At 43.3% G+C, this 19,053-nt stretch overlaps 1 protein-coding gene across 2 annotated transcripts; it reads right to left on the reverse strand.

The window, feature by feature from the left end:
• Positions 1–2,027: 2,027 nt before the first annotated feature.
• Positions 2,028–17,964, reverse strand: LOC139927644 (vasopressin V2 receptor-like). 2 transcript variants are annotated; one of them, XM_071919845.2, is made up of 7 exons: positions 17,585–17,964; positions 16,463–16,536; positions 10,068–10,450; positions 9,527–9,772; positions 9,147–9,293; positions 7,235–7,907; positions 2,028–4,992 (listed from the first exon to the last, which is right to left on the reverse strand). In XM_071919845.2, the coding sequence occupies exons 3-7, from the start codon at positions 10,446–10,448 to the stop codon at positions 4,793–4,795; spliced, it is 1,647 nt and encodes a 548-aa protein (XP_071775946.1). In that variant the 5' UTR covers positions 10,449–10,450; positions 16,463–16,536; positions 17,585–17,964; the 3' UTR covers positions 2,028–4,792. The 2 variants fall into 2 exon arrangements, with proteins under 2 accessions (XP_071775946.1, XP_071775947.1); XM_071919846.2 differs by lacking the exons at positions 16,463–16,536; positions 17,585–17,964 and having other exon boundaries at positions 10,068–10,502.
• Between the last annotated feature and the right edge of the window lie 1,089 nt (positions 17,965–19,053).

Here is a 19,053-nt window from a genome sequence, read left to right on the forward strand (position 1 = left end):
TGTAAGGAAACAAAATTACTGAAAAATAAGAGTCACTATAGTGGAATCTGGGTACTGCAAATATGCGTGTGTGCGTGTGTGTGTGTGTGTGTGTGTGTGTGTGTGTGTGTGTGTGCGTGTGTGTGTGTGTGTGTGTGTGTGTGCGTGTGTGTGTGTGTGTGTGTGTGTGTGTGTGTGTGTGTGTGCTGCGAGGCAGAGCAAAGCTGGCTTGACAGAGGTGTGTAAAACATCGACTCCGGGGGCAGACACCAATGGGCTTAGCGAGATTCAGCAATGTGGAAACTGGCGTCACACAAATGATTCTCACATGAAGTCACACTTTCTGATTCCACCATAACCACTGTTTATACTGCGCACTTTTCACAGTTGTTGTAAAGCAGAACAATGTCAACAAACTGTAATTGAATAGTCAGAAAACAGACTGTATCTTTCATGCCGGATTCCTCTTCCTCACACTGTAATAACAGTTATTGTTCCGGTCATTTCATGGATGCGTATGTACAATGAGGCATGTTATATGTACAGTTCCTTCAACCAGAACAATTTGACTGTGTTTGAAGTGAATAAAATCACAGTCAACTCCAAGCCTTTATGCTTTCTCCCCATTATCCCCCTCTTCCTGTCCTCTGTTTAGGTGCTGTCTAATCCGCTTTGCCTCTAAAGCCAATTGCCTGTCAAGAACAGGCCATATAAGGGGAAAGTGTCTTTTTTCTCCTTTTTAAAAACATCTTTTACCGCATCATGCTAGAAATTCTCCCCATATTTCACACCAAGAGGTCAGCCAGTGCGATATAGCATTTTTCACTTTCATTCGTTTTCATTTCAGAGTACCTGGGCAGGCCCTATGTAATAGGTTAAAAAGGAACAGACATTTTTCTTAAACCGTTGTTACCCATAAATCCTGTAGAAGAACGTCAAACATCCATAAAATGGCTTGTGCCTGAAACTGTCCACATGCCTGTTTTTATCATGTTGAACAAATCACAGGTTCTTGTAAAGGCGTGAGCACCCCCACCCTGCAAACACTGATAGGCACGAGAACGACAGGGTGGTCTGAAGTGATAAAAGCTAACCATGATCCCACTGGCCCCGAGAGGAATAACCCATTTTACATAAGTAAAATACTTGGTCTTGTCTAAAGTATTAGGGGAGAATTTCTGAGGCATTTTGATTGCCACCAATAAAAAGAAAGTGCGGCTGTATTCAGAGTGAGATCATTCTGCAAACATTTGCAGTCAAACTATGGATGTAAACATGGGCTGGATGCAGATTCCTTTTATGTGAGGAAATTTCCTTGTAGGAAACAAACCCCCAACATAAATTCACAGCTGTCCTGACAGACAGATCCAATAAAAAAAAGCCATCAAATGGGAGAGAGAAAAAAGTGAAACAAAGAAAATTATTTCTTGTTTTGGAAAGGAATGATAGATTGTCCAGTTTGTTTTTCTTTTGCCTCCTCTGATGATAAAGTACGATGCTCCAGCGCTCTCTGGAATCTGGGGTTGGTTGTGTAAGTTGGTCGGGGCCACATATGCCTCCCGGTGTCTTGGAATGAGCTTAGTAGCAGCCCCAGCAGTCATCAGGTCTGCGGAGGGGTCTTGAGTTAAGCAACGCAGACACATTGCTCAGTGTAGTGGAGCTGCTGGCTCCGGTCTGATTTATACTGACTTTGGTCAAGGCAGGGAGGCTCCTTCATTCCTCAGAGCCACTGGGTGCAGTCCTTGGTTGACCCTAATTGATTTTAATAGGGAAGTTCACCCATTTCCCTGCCCTTGTGTACCGCCACGCAGCAGGGTCATTTATTTCTCTAATACCCTCTCACAGCCACCGGCCTGGCAGGAAGCACGGCCCCGCTGTAATGAAGAAGTGACCTTGAGTTTAGACATCAACCTCGCTTCAGCCCAGATACCGTAACCATCAGGACACAGAGACACACCTGCATGCTCACACACATACATGTGCAAACACACACACACACACAGGCACACAGGCACACAGCTTACACACACACACATATACACACAGAGAGCTGGATTACAGATGGGAAGTGACTGTCCCATATACCATCTATCATATGCTCTGACAACATTAGATATTATGGTGGCTGTTGGTTTCATAATAACTACTGTCAGTTTCATCCACCCTCATGAAACGAGATGGAGCCACGGGGGAAATTCTCTAGAATGGCGGTTCTTATTCTAGTGGGTAGTTGTGGGTGTTTGTGCCAGTGATTTTTACATCCTTTGGAGTACATTCATTATTTAGCTGTTGTAATGCTCACTAATGGCTGTACAGGCAGTATAATGCATGGTGAAAGTGTATTTGGCCTCGCCCATCGATCTGAAGGGCTGGATGGATCTGACGACTGGCCCTGTCAGCAGAGAAGAATCATCTCCTGACCTCTCAACTTCCTGACAGGAAGAGGAAAATACATGAACACCCAGAGGGTTGGGGAGAAGTTCATCTATTTCCTGATATAACAAAGTCAGACACGGGACATTGTTGCTCTAGTCTTTCATTTGGCAAACAATCAAAGTGGAGGCTTGTGTCTGGGGAGCAAACGCACAGTGCCGTGCTGAAAGCCCAAACAGCCTGGCTGCCCAGAGGAAAAGGTGAGGCGTCTCCTTCGACCCATCCTGATACTCTTGAGACACCTTGAAAGCATCCCAGCATTGTCCTGCAGACTCTCACTCACGCTGTTCTCATGTGAAAAGGATGCACTGCACCGACTCAAGATGAGTGAATGATATTCACAAAACACACCATTAATTTCAGCATCATCTAATCTGAAACTGACAATTTGACCATATACAGTAAATCTCATTTTCTACACACAGAAAGTTATAACATCTACTGTATGTACGGTAGCTTATATAATCATTATTTTATAAAACAAAATGTTGTAACATTGCTATTTTAAGTCTGTCATGCAGTTGAGGGGCCTAATGCATTACTCTTCATATGCAGAAATGTGATATAAAAACTGTACATGAACATGAGGCAGTAATGTGAACTGAAATATATATGTGTATATATATATATATATATATGTATACTCTCATTTACATAATAATAAATAAAACGAGAAAAGAACAAATGGCTCAAGGTGTGACATAACACGTCTGAGGATCCCTGCTCTGTCGGTAGCTCTGTCTAAGAATAACATGACTGACATCATTCTAAGTTTAATCTAGCGAGGGTGGTCCCTCTAAAAATGTGTACTGGCAATACAGGCACTTGGTTTGACAGGGAGCCATTTTGACTGTTGATTTTAAACCTCTCCCAAGTTTTGAAAGCATCCTTTAAAAATGACATGCAGTCCAAATGTAGTTTCTTCAACTCCCTAAATACACTTCATATCCTTATCTGGAATGAAAATGCAGTATCTGTCGAAGCATTGCAACACCTCTGCTGTTAAGACCTGAATATATTAAAAAAAAAAAAAAATCTTTGGTTTGTTAACTCCTTGTTTTCTACTGAGATACATGTAATATGTCGGACCATTACAATTGTATGATTTACATTCAACATTTATCTTACACAAAATGTAATACTAATGTGCCTTAGATTTCAGATGTCAATAAATATACTTTACAATGTTTTTCACTGTACATGGAATGCTGTTGAATGTTTCTCATTCCTTGTTTCCTTCCTGTGCCTTCTGCATAATGTCCATGTTCTTGTTTTTTTTTTTTACTTTCTGGCGAACATGACAGGAAGGTAATTTTATGTACCTCATATACTGTGTTTGTATGAAACATAATCACATAATTGTGTCCCAGTAGGTTGCGGAAACCTGGATTGTTCATTTGTATTCTCCCAGCCGTACCCCCCGCCCCCACTCAGTTCTGTTTGTTTGCGTGTGAGAGTTTGTGTGTGTCTCTATGGGCCTATCTGATAGCCTGTGTTACTCGACTCTATTCCAATTCCTGTCAGGGTCCTGTCTTGACAGTACTGCACCGTCTTAGCGAGTCTATCTCTCTCCGGCTCGCTCACAAGTCACTATTGTTCCTTGAAACTGGATTCCTCCTGAGTGAATATGAATTCAGCCTCAGGCATCCATCTCTAATGCATTTTCTTTGATTTAACAAAGTTTCCTCATATTATTAGATTTCAACCAAAGCCTTCTCAGGACAGCTCCTAGACTTGTAACATCCATGTCATCCCCTGTCTGTTTTCTGTCCAACAGCAGTCTCTCTCTCTCTCTCTCTCTCTCTCTCTCTCTCTCTCTCTCTCTCTCTCTTCTCTCTCACTCTCTTTCACTGAGCTCGCTGCTTTGTTTTCTCTACACCCATAGCTTTGTCTGCTGCTTTGTACATTAGGCGTGCCGTAAGTCCATTAATTCGTCGATCCACCCCTTGCATTCCTACAGCTCTGTCTGAGCAGGACGAGGGATTTGGAGTTCTCAGTGTACAAGATCCTACTCCACGGTTACTGAAGCGAAACTCTTCTTACTTCAAAGCCATGTTGCATTGCGGATGCTGTTGTTGACAGCCACTGTATATTCCATAGTGCCCCATAGTGCGCTGTTGACATCTTCAATGATGCCCTTCCTCAGTGCCAGGGTGGAGAGGACAGGTGACGGCAGATAGGGGTCCCGCTGACAGTGCGGCTGTCCTTTGTTGTTGGAAACATCTGGTAGGGGTCAGCACACTCTGTTCTCAGGGAGCGGAGCCGGAGGTGGTAGCGGTGCTGTGCGGTTGCGTGCATCAGCGCAGGCGTGTCCTTGTGATGGGCGTGCGTGCAGCCATGCGTGTCTTCTCAAACATGTCTGTGTGTGTGTCAGTCTGCGTCAGTACAGGCTGTCCTTGGTGGTGGAGGTGTGTGTGGTGGTGGAGTCGTCCGGCAGGGAGCCCCGGCGGCCGGGCCGCGGCCGGCAGCGCAGCAGGCCCTGCAGCTCTCTGGACACGCTGCTGGAGAAGGCCGTGTAGATCCACGGGTTGGTGCACGAGTTCAGACTGGCCAGCAGCATCAGGATAGTGAAGGCCACGCCTGCAGAGGACACACAGACACACAAACAGACACAGACACACACACACGCACACACGCGAGAACACACATGCATAAACACACACAGATACAGGGACAAGCACATACAGACACATGCAAATGTATGAGTATTCACACACACATGAGCACACACACACACACACACACACACACACACACACACACACACGCACGCACACACACACACGCACACACACACACGTACACACACGCATGCACAGAGCCATCAGTCAGCCGGTGGAGGACGTTCTTGCTACTGGGGAAACGCAGTAGGGAGTGATAGCGAGAGTGTGAAGGGCAGATAAATGATTGGAGTCTACATCTTTCCTCTCTCATATGAACCGAATATAAACATGTATGACCGCCATTCACTATGAATATAAACCGTTCATGATTATTGTTTTTCATTTCATTTCCTCCTGGAATAGTTACAGGGGCTGTAAATATCCTACTGGGACAAAACCCTACCTACTTCCTTTTGCTGTTTTCTTACTTCTAATAATAAGCTTTTTATGTAATAAGTACAACATGCTTATTTCACTGTTGCCAATTCAAGAAGATAAAGACGAGTGCAGAGCGATTTTAGACTACACAGCTGATAATAATCAGACTTTATCCCTGTGTGTGTGTGTGTGTGTGGGTGTGTGCGTGTGAGTGTGTGTGTGTGTGGGAGGGAGCTGCCTACCTGCCAGTATTCATCCATGTGTATGTATACTTGTATCTGTGTGTATGTGTGTGTGGAAGAAAATTCAACATATGTATTAACAGCTGAACTGGGGTCACCTCAGGGAATGTAAGGTTTCATGATGTATGGTCACCTCACTGTAACCCTTGTGCCATAACCTACTATGCCAGAGGTCTTGTTGTCAGAGTGGCTCCTGGATGTCACCAAGATGTCCATGGAAGCTCTAACTTAAGACATAACATGTCTTGCTTATACTCTACTTTGGTGACCTGTTTTAATGTCAGCACATTCTGTACGTCCTTGGAAGATACATATAGGACTGGTTCAATCTCTTTCTCTTTGAAGAAGTGCGCGTAGCCTCCTGCTGTGCACATCTCTTCCTCTTGCAAGACTCTCCTTTCAATAAATATATATTCAAGTAAGACGAACCTCTGACTCCAGAACATTTCTTCAACAAATTGGCGTTGTCGGCAGGATCCCAACACAGCAAACACGGGTAAGTACGAATTTTATTCGTCTTGTAATGCTTGACGGGATCCAAAAAGATCTAGCACTCGAGTGAGCTTTTATGTTGGGGGTGTTAGCTGGTATCTAGGAAACTCAACAAGGAGCTAGGGGGATGAGCTTTATCTAGGAAACTTAACAGAACTAGATGGCAGAGCTAAAGGAACTCAGTGGGCTAGAATGAAGCAGCTTTATCTTGTTTGATATCTGTCCATCAACGGATGGAAGAGCTTTGACCAGAAAATCCTAGACTGCGCCTGCAAGTGGCAGTGAGATCTGATATAAATATCTGATCAAGAGCAATCAGGATTAAGGGAAGAGTCGATTTGTATCATTGCTTTGTATATGCATGTATGTGTATGTGTGTGTTCCTGCAAGCTTACGTGCCGCGCTCTGTGTGTCTGCTTGTGATCTTAACTGTGTGTGCTAGCTGCTGGCACGGAACATTGTTGATGAAATGTCAACATCTGGCCGGGTTGCAAAATCAGCAGGGGACATAAACAGGTTATTTACTGGCCCCTGGTGTTTGTTCTTAGCTTGATGATGAGAGTGAGAACACCCAGTCAGTGACCATACTGTCAGCAACAACTTATGGCTACGCTAGCCTTGCTTCATCATTAGCTGCCAGCAAAGACATCAACAGATGCTGACTGTCTGCCAAAATGCACAGAGGCCAGAGATGTCATCCAGGGGTTTCTGGTTGTGGATCAAAACAAACATCCTTTTTGACCCTGTATTTCGCTCACTGTTACCACAACTGAGTTGGGACTAGCTGTCCTCGGAGTAATAAGTGAGATCGTATCCAGACTCCCCAAGTTGGCCAACAGCAATGATCAGGGGTTGTGGTTCTAAACCAGATCTGGTCCTTTAGCTTTTGTTTTAGGCTGGCTGGAGTGCAGGAGGATAGATGGGGTTTGCACATTTGGGACAATCAGACGGGTACAACTGTGCTAAGGCAGCTCAATCCATCCCAGAAAAATAATTGAACTGATCCACTTGCGATCGTTATTCCACAAAGGTCTGTTTGTGACTAACCTTGGTTTGGAGGGTTGGGGTCCCAGGCGGCCCACAGCTGGACGATGAAGAACGGCGACCAGCAGACGGTGTAGACCAACACGATGACCAGGGTCATCCTCACCGTCTTAGACATGGCCTTAGTGATGCTGGGGGGCGGAGTGGCGGGGGGGTGAGGGGGAACATAGTCCAGGGAGCAGCGGGGCGAGCCCCTGTGGCAGCCTGCGGCCAGCTCGTACGAAGCGTAGCACTCCTGGCAACAGCAGCTGTTGGTGGGCCCATGTGGAGAGTCACAAGCTAGGTTGGTCACAGGTGCGTTTGGGCTCCTAACCTGATTCTCTGAGCTGTTGAGTGTTTGTTGTTCTGTTGGTGATGTTGTTGTTGTTATGGGCTCACCGTGGCAACTGCTATATTGAGTAGCAGATGATACGTAGTTGTAACATTCTCCCACCTGGCTATTGTGGGTGTTGTTGTGAGAGCCTAAAGGGTTGTTATTCACACCCTTTAAGAGCTGTCCTGCTCTCCCGTCCCGGCCCACTCCTCCAGATGCCCATCTCCCCCGCTCCCTGGCCCGATCATCCTCCTTTTTGAAGCTGTGGAAGCGGAAGAAGACCTCGTTCTTCTTCAGCTCGGCCGTCACCACTCTCTCCGACTTCAGGTAGATGTTATTGTGAATCTCCCGGAAGATTCTTATCTGAGAGAAATGAGTTTTCCAAGAATGAGCTTGAGAGTTTTATTTGACAGGAATGCAACATTGCGGTCAGAAATTAAAGTAAAACAGGTCAACACATCATTCAAAGACCAAAGGGACTTCGTAATTAGATTTTATGACTGGCATGTCCCAGATTCAGATGTTTCTCTTTATTCTTTTGAGATAATCTTGTTTACATTTCTGCCTTATTGGACAGCATAATATTTGGGAGTGACAGGAAAAATGAGGAGAGAGAGAGAAAGGGTGGTGACATTCAACATAGACCCTGACCCTGTCCTTTATTTTTATGCAACATTATTAATTATAATACCACTATCCTCTGTTAAAATTAGGAAAGCTACCATATGTTGCACAACGTTGTTTTTTGCAGCCAAAATTGTAAGACACTTCTGAGCATCTTAAATCATTATTTGAAAATGTATTATGATCTTTTTTCATGGGTGATCTACAGTATATCTGCCTTGTAACTATTTTTTACTGTTATTTTAAGTGGTTTTAAGGTTTAAGTGTTTTTTTTGTTATTGCCACAAAGAAGGTGCAACCCTTCCTCATGCTGTTGATAATAAAACAGGATTTCACAGGACACCGCACTCCAACCCACAACATGGCATAATGTGTCCACAAAGCACATGGTAGACACTTAATCTGCTGAGTCACGAAACACACCAATTGTTAAGCTTCCAGAACTAGATGACTTCCTCCAACAGAATATCATACCTCTGAAAGACTTTAGTGTCTAACGAGGTCACTTGATTTGAAATCTGAGAGTGAAAATGAAAAATCAGGACAACAAGAAAAGGTCATGAGCTCTATGTTTGGCTGAGATCTGGTGCATTCCACTTCCTGGCAGGAGGTTCTCAGAGTGGACAGATTTTCTGACCAGCCGTCCCAGCAGTGGTCCTCCAAGTGCTGTGTTAATTAAGGGAAATAGTTGGACCCTGGAAATATCTTTCCCTAAATAGAGCAGCAGGGCCGATGGGAGGCAGCCCAGAATGTCTATCCTCTATGGGATGCTACACAACTCAAACCGCACGATTGCGCGCTCCCCCACGGGTTATCAAACCACGGCTGCCAAATGCACCCTCCATGAAAACAAAGCAGCATTTCATTCATACCACCTGCTTGATTTCTGGATACTGTTTCCTACAATACGTAATCCAGGTCAATGGTCATTGTGGACAGTCAAGAGAGTGAGAGTTCAGCCAGCACAACCAGTATTACCTGACAGATGGTGATGATGAGGGCAGGTAAGAGGAAAACAGCCACGGTCATCCAGGTGACGTAGGCCTTCAGCCCCCACGGCTCGGCAAAGTGACCCCAGCACTCAAACTCCCCAGGACCCACTTCTGAGCGAGAGAAGATGAACACCTGACAGACCGGACAAAGGGAGGGTGGTCAGCACACCCACAGACACCAGTCAGTTTCCTTCTCCATTAACCCAACTCAGATGACCTCATGGTGCTAAAAATAGACCAACATCTTGAGTTCTCCTATAGGAATCAGGGTGTGAACGCCCATGAGCTCTCATTTCCTATTGCGCCATGTGTTTTTGTGTGTGTGTATGTGACGTTTTGTTTTCCTTTGTGTTCGCTCCTCCCTACCTGTGGTAAGCTGAGGACCAGCGCTAGAGCCCAGGCCACCATAACAGGGGTGTTCCAGCGGGAAACTGCCCCGCCACGGTAGGCCTGCAGCGGGCAGCAGATGGCATGGTGGCGGTCTACCGTCATGGCAACTATCATGTAGGAGGAGGCAAACATGCCCACAATCTGCAAGTACTTGACGGACCGGCAGAGCAGGTCTGGTCCCTGGAACCTCTCTGTAATGTCCCATACTAACTGGGGAAGAACCTGAAGGCAGACAATTTAGAATAAAGAAACAGTTGATGGTCAAATTATGTAGAAGTGAGCTAGCAGTGTGTAAGATATTGTTGTTATTTTGGCCCTCAGACAGATGTGGAAGAACAACCTAAAAGGAATTAGTGATTTATATTGCTGCTATGGCTAAAGCCACATAATGGACAGAATAGTAGTGCTGACTGGAGTTATTTATCTTATTTATCTTCTTTACACCATAGTCAGGTCATTGCTGCTAATCATAATGTTGTTATACTTAATGTTCCTGCTAAGTAACCAATGAACTGACCTGAAAGAAAGCCACCACCAGGTCCGCCACACACAGGTTGACCATGAACAGGTGCATGGGCGCGTTTTGCTTCTTCCTCCTCAGCAGCACCCACAGCACAAAGCTGTTCCCCAGGGTGGTGAGGGCCAGCACCAGCCCCAGCACCGCGATCTCTGCCCGGGCAAGGCCCAGGTCCCTCACCCTGGGCTGGGGCAGGCTGTGAGGCGTGGTGGCCGAGGCGTTCTCAGGGAAGATCCCGAAGAAGGACCCCCCGCTGTGAGAACTGTTGAGGGAGTTCAGCTCAGAGAAGAATGAGGAGGAAGAGAGGTTGTTCCTTCCTGTGGCTGCCAGAGAGGAGAGGGCTAACCCATCCCAATCCGTTTCCCCACTGATGCTTTCCATGCCTGGAAGACAAACAAAGTGTTAACGTGAGAAGCCAATAAAATCTCTTGTTGTTTATGGAGAGTGAAAGTTAAAAAGAGGCCCTGCGCAAACCGTGACCTGTCAAATTGACTTCGGCGGGAGGTCATAAGACTGTGTGTGCTCAGATTTTACCAAGCTTAGATTTTATCAACAAACAGTTCGCTTGTTTAGAATTATCTCAATATCAGAGCGGTGTGTTTATCATGTCTGAGCTGCACTGCTATCAAAACCGTCTTTATTAAATTTACCTCCAACTGCCCTCAAATTTGTCAGCTGAGTTATTTCGTACTTCAACGATTACCGTTTTTCTTAAAATGCTGTTGAGAATCCTGGGCAAAAAACTTAGGCCTTTTCTTGAAGATACAGGATAATATCGAGATAACTAAACAGACTGGGTTTTATTAATCAAAATCACTCTATATGGGCTATGTTTTAGGTGTATATATTACATTTTCTCATCATACGCTATAAAAAGTCATAAAACACAGAGACTGTACTGATCATACACAGATGGTATGTACATGCTGCCATGTGAGTATTGTTATGTTTTTGGTTCTGTTTCCCATTTTTTAATAAGTCTTCAATGTGTCTGTTTGTCCATCTGTCTAAGCCTCTAGCCGTGTTTGACGCACGTCCTGCCTGGTTTATTTTCTTTTTCATACTTTCTCAAGGTTGATTTGACAGCTTTTCCCTCTATCCCAAGACTCTTATTCCTTCACCTTCGCTCTCATAATCTTTCTCATCCCTCACTTACCCCATACATTCCTGTTTTCCCTGTTTTTGTTCCCTCTCTCTCTCTCTCTCTCTCTCTCTCTCTCTCTCTCCCTCCCATGCACACAGGCATTCTTTTCTCTTCTCAAGTCAGACTCTCTGTTGAGTTCAATAAAATTCAAGTTTATTTTTTTTCCCTAACTTACAAATAAATAGCTCAAAAGAAAATAAAATTGATATGAATGAAAATGACAATTTAAGAAACAGAGTCATGGGATTTTGGGGACAGTCTTGGCCAAATAAACCTCACATAGAAGACAGAAAAAAGAGATGGAGGAAGAGTGATGAAGGAAGTATGGAGAAAGGGCAGCTAAAGGAAAAACCCACCCAGAATAGGTAAAAGAATAGAGTTGTGGAAAGATGGGATAAGACAGGGAAAGGGAGGTAGACAAACAAAGCTTGAAGGTGGTCTGTGTGCTGTTGGTTATCATAGAGGGTGTGTTGGTCGATACTAAGGCGGTATATCATTTTGACTAATGTGCACAGTGGCCAGGCATTGTGTGATATAACAAATGGGTACTTGGAAATTTTCCAAATCCCTCAAAATAGGGGGCAAACTTAGTGATAGTGTAGTGTAATTGAGTGTGACTAACGAGAAGTTACAAGGTTGTTCTCACTACTCCACTGAGACTTAATGGCCAATTTGCTAGTAATAGCTTACTTACTGCTGGGTGAGCAAGATAACACAGCAGAACATATTGTCAAGTGTTACATGTTGGCTTTGCCAGAGGAATGTATTTAGATGAATGCATGACAAGCCAGGCCAGCTGGATCTCCCTCTGCCCAGCATGAAGGTAGAGCAGTGGGTGAAAGAAAGAGCATCTGAGCAGAACCGTTTCTCTCAAGTGAGACAATCAATCCTTGGTTGGTGTGAATCCCAAACCGGACTTCCACAACATTGCCATAGAAGGCAAAACCAGGCCAAACTTTAAAAGCATTTCTCTAAATCAGTGGCAGTAGACACTGGTGCAAGGGTCTGTCCATCTCTCCATGGATCAAAGTTGGTAATTATCTCTCTTATTACCTGTTTTTTTTAATTAAGGGTTTAGACAAGGAGGCCTTCTCTTTTTAATCAAGGAATCTCTTGGCCTCCCTTTGTCTGGACCTGAGGAGCCCTGTGCCCCTCTCTGTAATTATAATTCATGAGAGACTTCTTTATGCTTCTACAGTCCTCTACATCTCCTATGTAATTACATTATATATATTTGCCCTCATAACTAATTTCTGATGTCAAATCTCTATTTCAAGTCCATTTTGACCCCATATGCCTCGGTGCAGATAAGGTATAATGAATTGTGACCTTAACATTAATCCACAGTAATACATTTTATTTAATTGCATTCATTCAATTTAAGTAAAAGGTTTTTTAACTGGTAGTGAGAACATTATTTGATGATGTTATGGTTTAAGGGGTTGATAATAGGTAATATGTCAACATGTGAGAGGTTTCCTCGAATCTCCTGGACAGATTCACAAAGGTATATCATCGCCTCTTCTAAGTCATGTACTGGGAACTCTGATCTGAATTAGATCCTTGTTTTCCTTAAGTCCTGAAGGACAAAGAGAATTTTCTCCAAATATGTTCATGTCTCATTTGCATGGCTTGTGCATCCAAGAAATCAAGATGGATTGTCTTCAAATTGCTCAATGGCTCAACTACAGGAGACCCACGCACTGCTTAAAACTTTTGGCACCAGCATATCCTGTCCTCAGAGGAAATTCCTTGAACTGTAGTAACATAGAGAAGGTAAATAATGTCTGCAGAAATGTGCTGTATCCATTTTTAATGTAATCCTTTACACATACACGGTCTTTGAAAATATGTTATGCGTTGCACGTTTCTCTAACAACACGAGCGTAGCACAGCAATTCCCATCCGTCTGATCGACTTAATGTAAAGCACAAATTATTCCGTCTGCCTGCTGGATGGACTGTAGACACTGCTCTTAGTAGTAAGTGCAGTGCGTTGCTTCCTCTCTTTACTTTAAAGCTTTCACCCTGATTAATGAGTGAGTTCATCCCTCCCTTGCTTTCCTCCCCAGAGGCAAATCGGTGTGGAACCATCCATTTTCATGTCCTCTTCATCTTATACTGTTTTCCCGCACACAGGGCTTGTGTGCAGTGCCTCGGGGATGGTGAAAACAGGTAGTTAAAGTGCGCAGCAAAACATTACATCGGCCTTTTACATCTTTCACCATCTCAGTCCTCTTTTCTTGCTGTTCACACATGTTTTGGTCATTCCCTCCAACACACTGCGTAATGTGCCAACTATGCTGAGATCCAACCAGAGTCTGCAGGGGTGTCAAAACCACACTAAACCCTGAGATATGGCAAAGTCCCTGCATCTAATGCTGTTTGCCACCAAAACTGACTGAATTTGTTAGGGACAAATGGAGCAATTATAATTATTTTGTTGTTTAGTCCATGTGATTGATTATTTGGTTATCTGGTCAATGTGAATGATAATTAGAGGGAACTTTGGTCCTGAATATGATGTTTATTTTGGCATGGCTTTCAACTAAATCTGGCAGTTTTGTTTGATACTTGCTCTTCATTATATTGCTAAAAATTACAACATCAAATTTGGCAACACGGTCTCACAACATTTCATAAAAAGAGCACAAACTGTGAAACTCAGGTCATGGTTTGTGGACACGAAAAATGTGAAGGATTATGTAACAGTAGCACGAATTGGAAACACCATTTTCACCCGTTCATCATGTGAAAAGGTTTGAAAACGATTAATGTTAGGCAACTAAAATAACTTAAAATAACCTCCATGCCCTTACTTTCCATTGCGTTATTTCAGTGTCAGACTCCCGCCTGTTTCTAGTCGTGTCTTCTCAGCGTAATCCTTTTGCGGTGGGGAAATGGATTTCTCTCACTTTTTGTGCACAGAGCAAATTATTTGCATTTTAAGACATCATGCTCATTTCATGAACTTTTGTGAGACCAGGCTGAACACATTTAGGCTAATGCCAGTGTAGATGGATCTGGAGTTGGCACGGCTAATCAGTGTCTGACATGAAATGATGGTGGCAGCAGTGGCAGACAAACAGGTGGGCGCAAATACTGGAAAAATAATCCAAACTTAATTAAAGACCCATCACTGCCCTCCCTGTCTTGTGTGTGTGTGCCAGTCCCTTGATTAGTTCCCTTTGACCAGATCCGACCCAACCCTGATTAATGAGGACCTCCCTGTCCTCATTACCCACCCAGTGTACGCTCAAGCAGCCCATCTCTAAATGTTTCCCTGTTCTGATATGCGCTTCTTCCTCTTTTTTCTTTTTTCCCTCACCTGTTATTTTCTCTCATTTTTCACATTTATCCACCCACTCCTTTTCTGTCCTGCCATTCTAACCATTCCACCATCCTCCGTCATTTAGGATTACAGCTGCGGAGGAAACAGTTACTGATATGCTTGTTATTTTTGTTTAATTTCAATTATCACCCTCATTGTTGGATTTTGGCAGCAGGAAACAGGATCAGAATGGTCCAGCCCAATCAGCATCCAAGCCGACTGAAAATAAACATATGAATCAAGCATGAGATCACGCCATGTAATATAGCTAAGCTTTGGTCTTCCATGCTGCTGTCTCTCAGCATGGCAAGAGGCAAGAGACTTTATTTACATACCGATCAATAGAGCATTATTCAATAAAGGCCTGGATGAGTCATGTAGTGCCACATGCTGGGCTGTGGACTTCTGCAGCATTTCATCTGCATGCTAAAATAGATATGACCACTTGATAGGAGTTTTCTTTATGCCCTACACATATACATTAAATTAGATCCTCATTCACACACTCAAACTGAATGAATCGATTCAATGACAAATGGATACTTTGTGTATATTCATCTATTTCAATTTGCAGAGATGTGAAGGCACCTGCTGTACTCAATGAAAGTCAAATTCACAGGTCTCTATGCGCGAGCTACAAATTGCAGCCTCCATCGATTTATTTGTCCCTTTTCCTGTGTGTCACTCCTGCCTCCAGCCTCCATTGCATACAGCCCATGTGAGCAATAAAGGTAAACACTTTGTTCTTTTGCTGTCTTGCCCAAGCAACCCATTAAATGTTAATCATGTGGGACCACACCTCATTGCACACACTGATACAGTCATTACTCGGGCACATTTCAATACCACTCTTGTGTGTGCAGCTACTTGAGTTTTGTATTTAGGAACCTCGCCTTGAGACATGAAGTTTATTTCCATAATAGACCGGCCAGCAGACAGGGCTCACTTGGTTTTGTGTTGAAGAAGGTCCAAGTCCTCTTATCTGCACTGATAAAGCCCGTTCATAAGACCATTGACTGTTTTTCTTGTTATGTATCATTAACCAGCACGTGCCCTAAACCAAACTGGTGTTTTTCACATCACAGAAATGCTATGAAATTCAGAGTATGCCCCTCATGAATGGAAAGTGGGCCGCGATGTTACCACACCGACTAATACAGTTGATATGGTCAGATCCATGCCACACAGTGATGAAATGAATCCCTGTCAGAGACCACACTAAATAGAGCATGAAGAAAAAGATGATGATGATGATGATCGCTTTTCCTGATGGAAGCGACAATCAAGGAAGTAATTTTATGCATACCATGTATTGTGCCAAGAAGAAAAAGAAAAAGGAAACTGTGTGGCCAGTGGAAAGAAAACAGAAGAAAAAACTTTGAAGCGCTTTGTATCAAGCTGCTCTGAATCAGAGTAATGATGACGCCATACGGTGATTTTTGCTGATTGAATTGTCATACTACTGAGATTACCTTTAAAAGGTTTAGCTATTACACTAGTGGGAAATGACAAGCCGAACTGCTCAATTAAACTGCTATGGCAGGAATGCGGTCTTTCCATGAGAAGTGAAGTCAACATTACTACACATCATTGCCTCATGGCCCAAGCCTAAACTTGTATTTCTGTTTATACATTAAATTATAAGTTCTAATCTTACACAGATATTTTACAAGTTAAGCAATTATTCCTTTGAAATCAGCAAACAATGAGCTTTTGAAGATGTGGATTTGTGTGTACAGTAAACACATGGTCGGTCTATTTGAGAAGCTAATGTGGCATCACAAATCCCCTCTGAAGAGCTTTGATTTGCCTTATAAAATATGGGCAGGACATACACAGATACACACACACACTCACTCACACACACAATAGAAGAGCACCCCAAGGTGAGTATATACCTCCCTCCTCTGCCATCTCTCACCTTGTTGTCAGTGCATGGTAAGCCTTCTCACGCGTGTCCTTTTCTCTACGTTTGTCTTTCTCTCTTCTCGGTGGCTACGGGACAAAGCAGGAGAGCCGCCACCATTACGCCCCATTAACATTACATGCTACAGCAGATCACATTAATGACCTGGCAATAATTTAAGCTTTTTATTGTTTTTGTGCACAGGAAAAGTTATTAGTACTACATGCATTTTAAACTCGGCTGTGCCATAAAACATCTTTTAATTTACCATAGCTGTCACTGTCCTGACATATGAGCTCAAATATTTATATATGTTGAAAACAGGATAGACAGGCATGGTAAATGGCATATATATCATTAGAAAATGCTCTATGCCAAATATGCTAATATATCAGCAATATTTTAAATGTGATATTTGTTCATTTGAAATAAACAGACGACTGCATCCAGAAAAAAACTTATTTGTAAGCAAAGGTCATCAAACAGCTAAAAACTTTAATTATGTCACATAATGAGTTTCATCTCATTTGAGTAGGTGGCACATCTTTCAAAATATATACTCAATTTATACTGAATACATTAATTCACTTTGCATCATATCTGCATTTTCCTAAACATCTGCACTGTTACCAAGACATTTAAAATATATGTCTTTACAGAGAAGAGTGCTATTTAATTATATTTTATTATTATTATTATTTTTTTTTATCATTATAAAAAAGAAGAGTGCGCCATTATTACTTAGGTGTAAGGTATATAGTCATAAGATTAATAATAATGATAACAGCAAGACCCTGATTAGGAACAAGCGGTAAAGATGAATGAATTAATGAATAATAACAAGAAGCAGAAATAATAATATATTCAATTTCAAGATTCAGTTTCAGATTTGTGTGTTATTCAGATATGTGGCGTCATATGGAGACATGAGAGACAGTGACCTAGATTGGTCAGTAAACAGATCTATTCAAACAATTTGAGCTACTTTTAGTGCCTGCAGAACACCACAAATGTGTTGCATTAATAAAAAGAAGAGAATTAATTATATCAATCAGATACTAATTCATTGTTATTATTGTTGTTGTTATTATTCTAATTATTTAAACACTGACCACACATCAAATATAAGGCACTTACTGGCTCCTCAGTGGTGTGACAGCGAGGCGTCAGAATTTTCCCCCAAAACATTCACATCCTCAGCGCTGTCAAAGCCAAGTCCCTCCGTTCAGTGTGAGTGTCAGAAGCAGTTGACTTCTGAATGAATTGGACAGGAGATTAAAAAAAAAAAAAAATGTCCTGTGACCTGTCTGTGTCACACACACAAAAAAAAACCCAGGGAGCTTTTCTGTCAGTGTGAGAAAGAAGTTCTGTCAAAGGTCTGCACAGGTCCTGTGTGTGCCTTGTGATGGTATGTCCTTGCAGTATGGTAGTTCATATAAGTATATGTCAGAGTAATCCATTTGATAGCCATGTGTGTCCCGGGTCCTTGTGCGTCACATTAGGCTATTGCATTGCGCTGTGCCTCCACCACCAACAGAAATGAATTTGAGCTCCGTCTGCTCTTACCACCCCCTCCTTCCCCCACTATCCCCTCCTCCTGGGTCAACAAGCCTGTCCTCTAGGACTGAGGGCGGAGCGTGCAGACAGGAGTGGAGGGAGGGTGTATGGCTGTTATACATACCTATGAAGTGTAAGTGCAGCGCTGAGGGAGAGAGAGAGGGGGAGAGAGAGGGGGAGAGAGAGGGGGGGGGGGAGAGAGAGAGGGAGGGGGGAGAGAGAGAGAGAGCACAGCAAGGAAAGGGTAACAATCATGGTAAAGAATGGGGAAATCTGTGTGTCTGTATGTGCATGTGTATGTGTGCGTGTGTGTGTGTGTGTGTGTGTGTGTGTGCAAACATGTTTGTGAGTTAGTGTGTGTGTGTGTGTGTGCGTGTGTGTGTGTGTGTGTGAGAGAGAGAGAGAGAGCACACAGTAAGGGAAAGGTAACAATCATGGTAAAGAATGGTGAAATCTGCATGTCTGTATTTGCATGTGTATTTGTGTGTGTGAGCAAACATGTTTGTGAGTTTGTGTGTGTGCATGTTTGCATGTGTATGTGTGTGCGTGTGCGCATCAGAGAGAGAGAGAGAGAGAGAGGGAGAGAGAGAGAGAGAGAGAGAGAGAGAGAGAGAGAGAGAGAAAGCACAGCAAAGGAAAGGTAACAATCATGATAAAGAATGGTGAAATCTGTATGTGCATGTGTATACTGTATCTCTCTGTGTGTGTGTGTGTGTGTGTGTGTGTGTGTGTGTGTGTGTAAACATGTTTGTGAGTTTGTGTGTGTGCATGTTTGCATGTGTATGTGTGCGTGACAGAGAGAGAGAGAGAGAGAGAGAGAGAGAGAGAGAGAGAGAGAGAGAGAGAGAGAGAGAGAACCACCTCCCCTCATTGTAATGATTTATGCCTGCATGGGTCATTGATACATGCCGCTTGTGTTTTTATTCAACGCTCTCCGCTGTTCTGTGTTCTCTTGCCCGCCTTAGTTCTGCTTTGTCGGTGAACATGAAAAACCAGTGATCTGTCCGTCCTTCCTGTTGTTCTCCTGCACTTCCACCCATCCAGGAATG

Source organism: Centroberyx gerrardi, chromosome 14, assembly GCF_048128805.1.
Source record: "Centroberyx gerrardi isolate f3 chromosome 14, fCenGer3.hap1.cur.20231027, whole genome shotgun sequence".
In the NCBI taxonomy this organism is placed as follows: Eukaryota; Metazoa; Chordata; class Actinopteri; order Beryciformes; family Berycidae; genus Centroberyx; species Centroberyx gerrardi.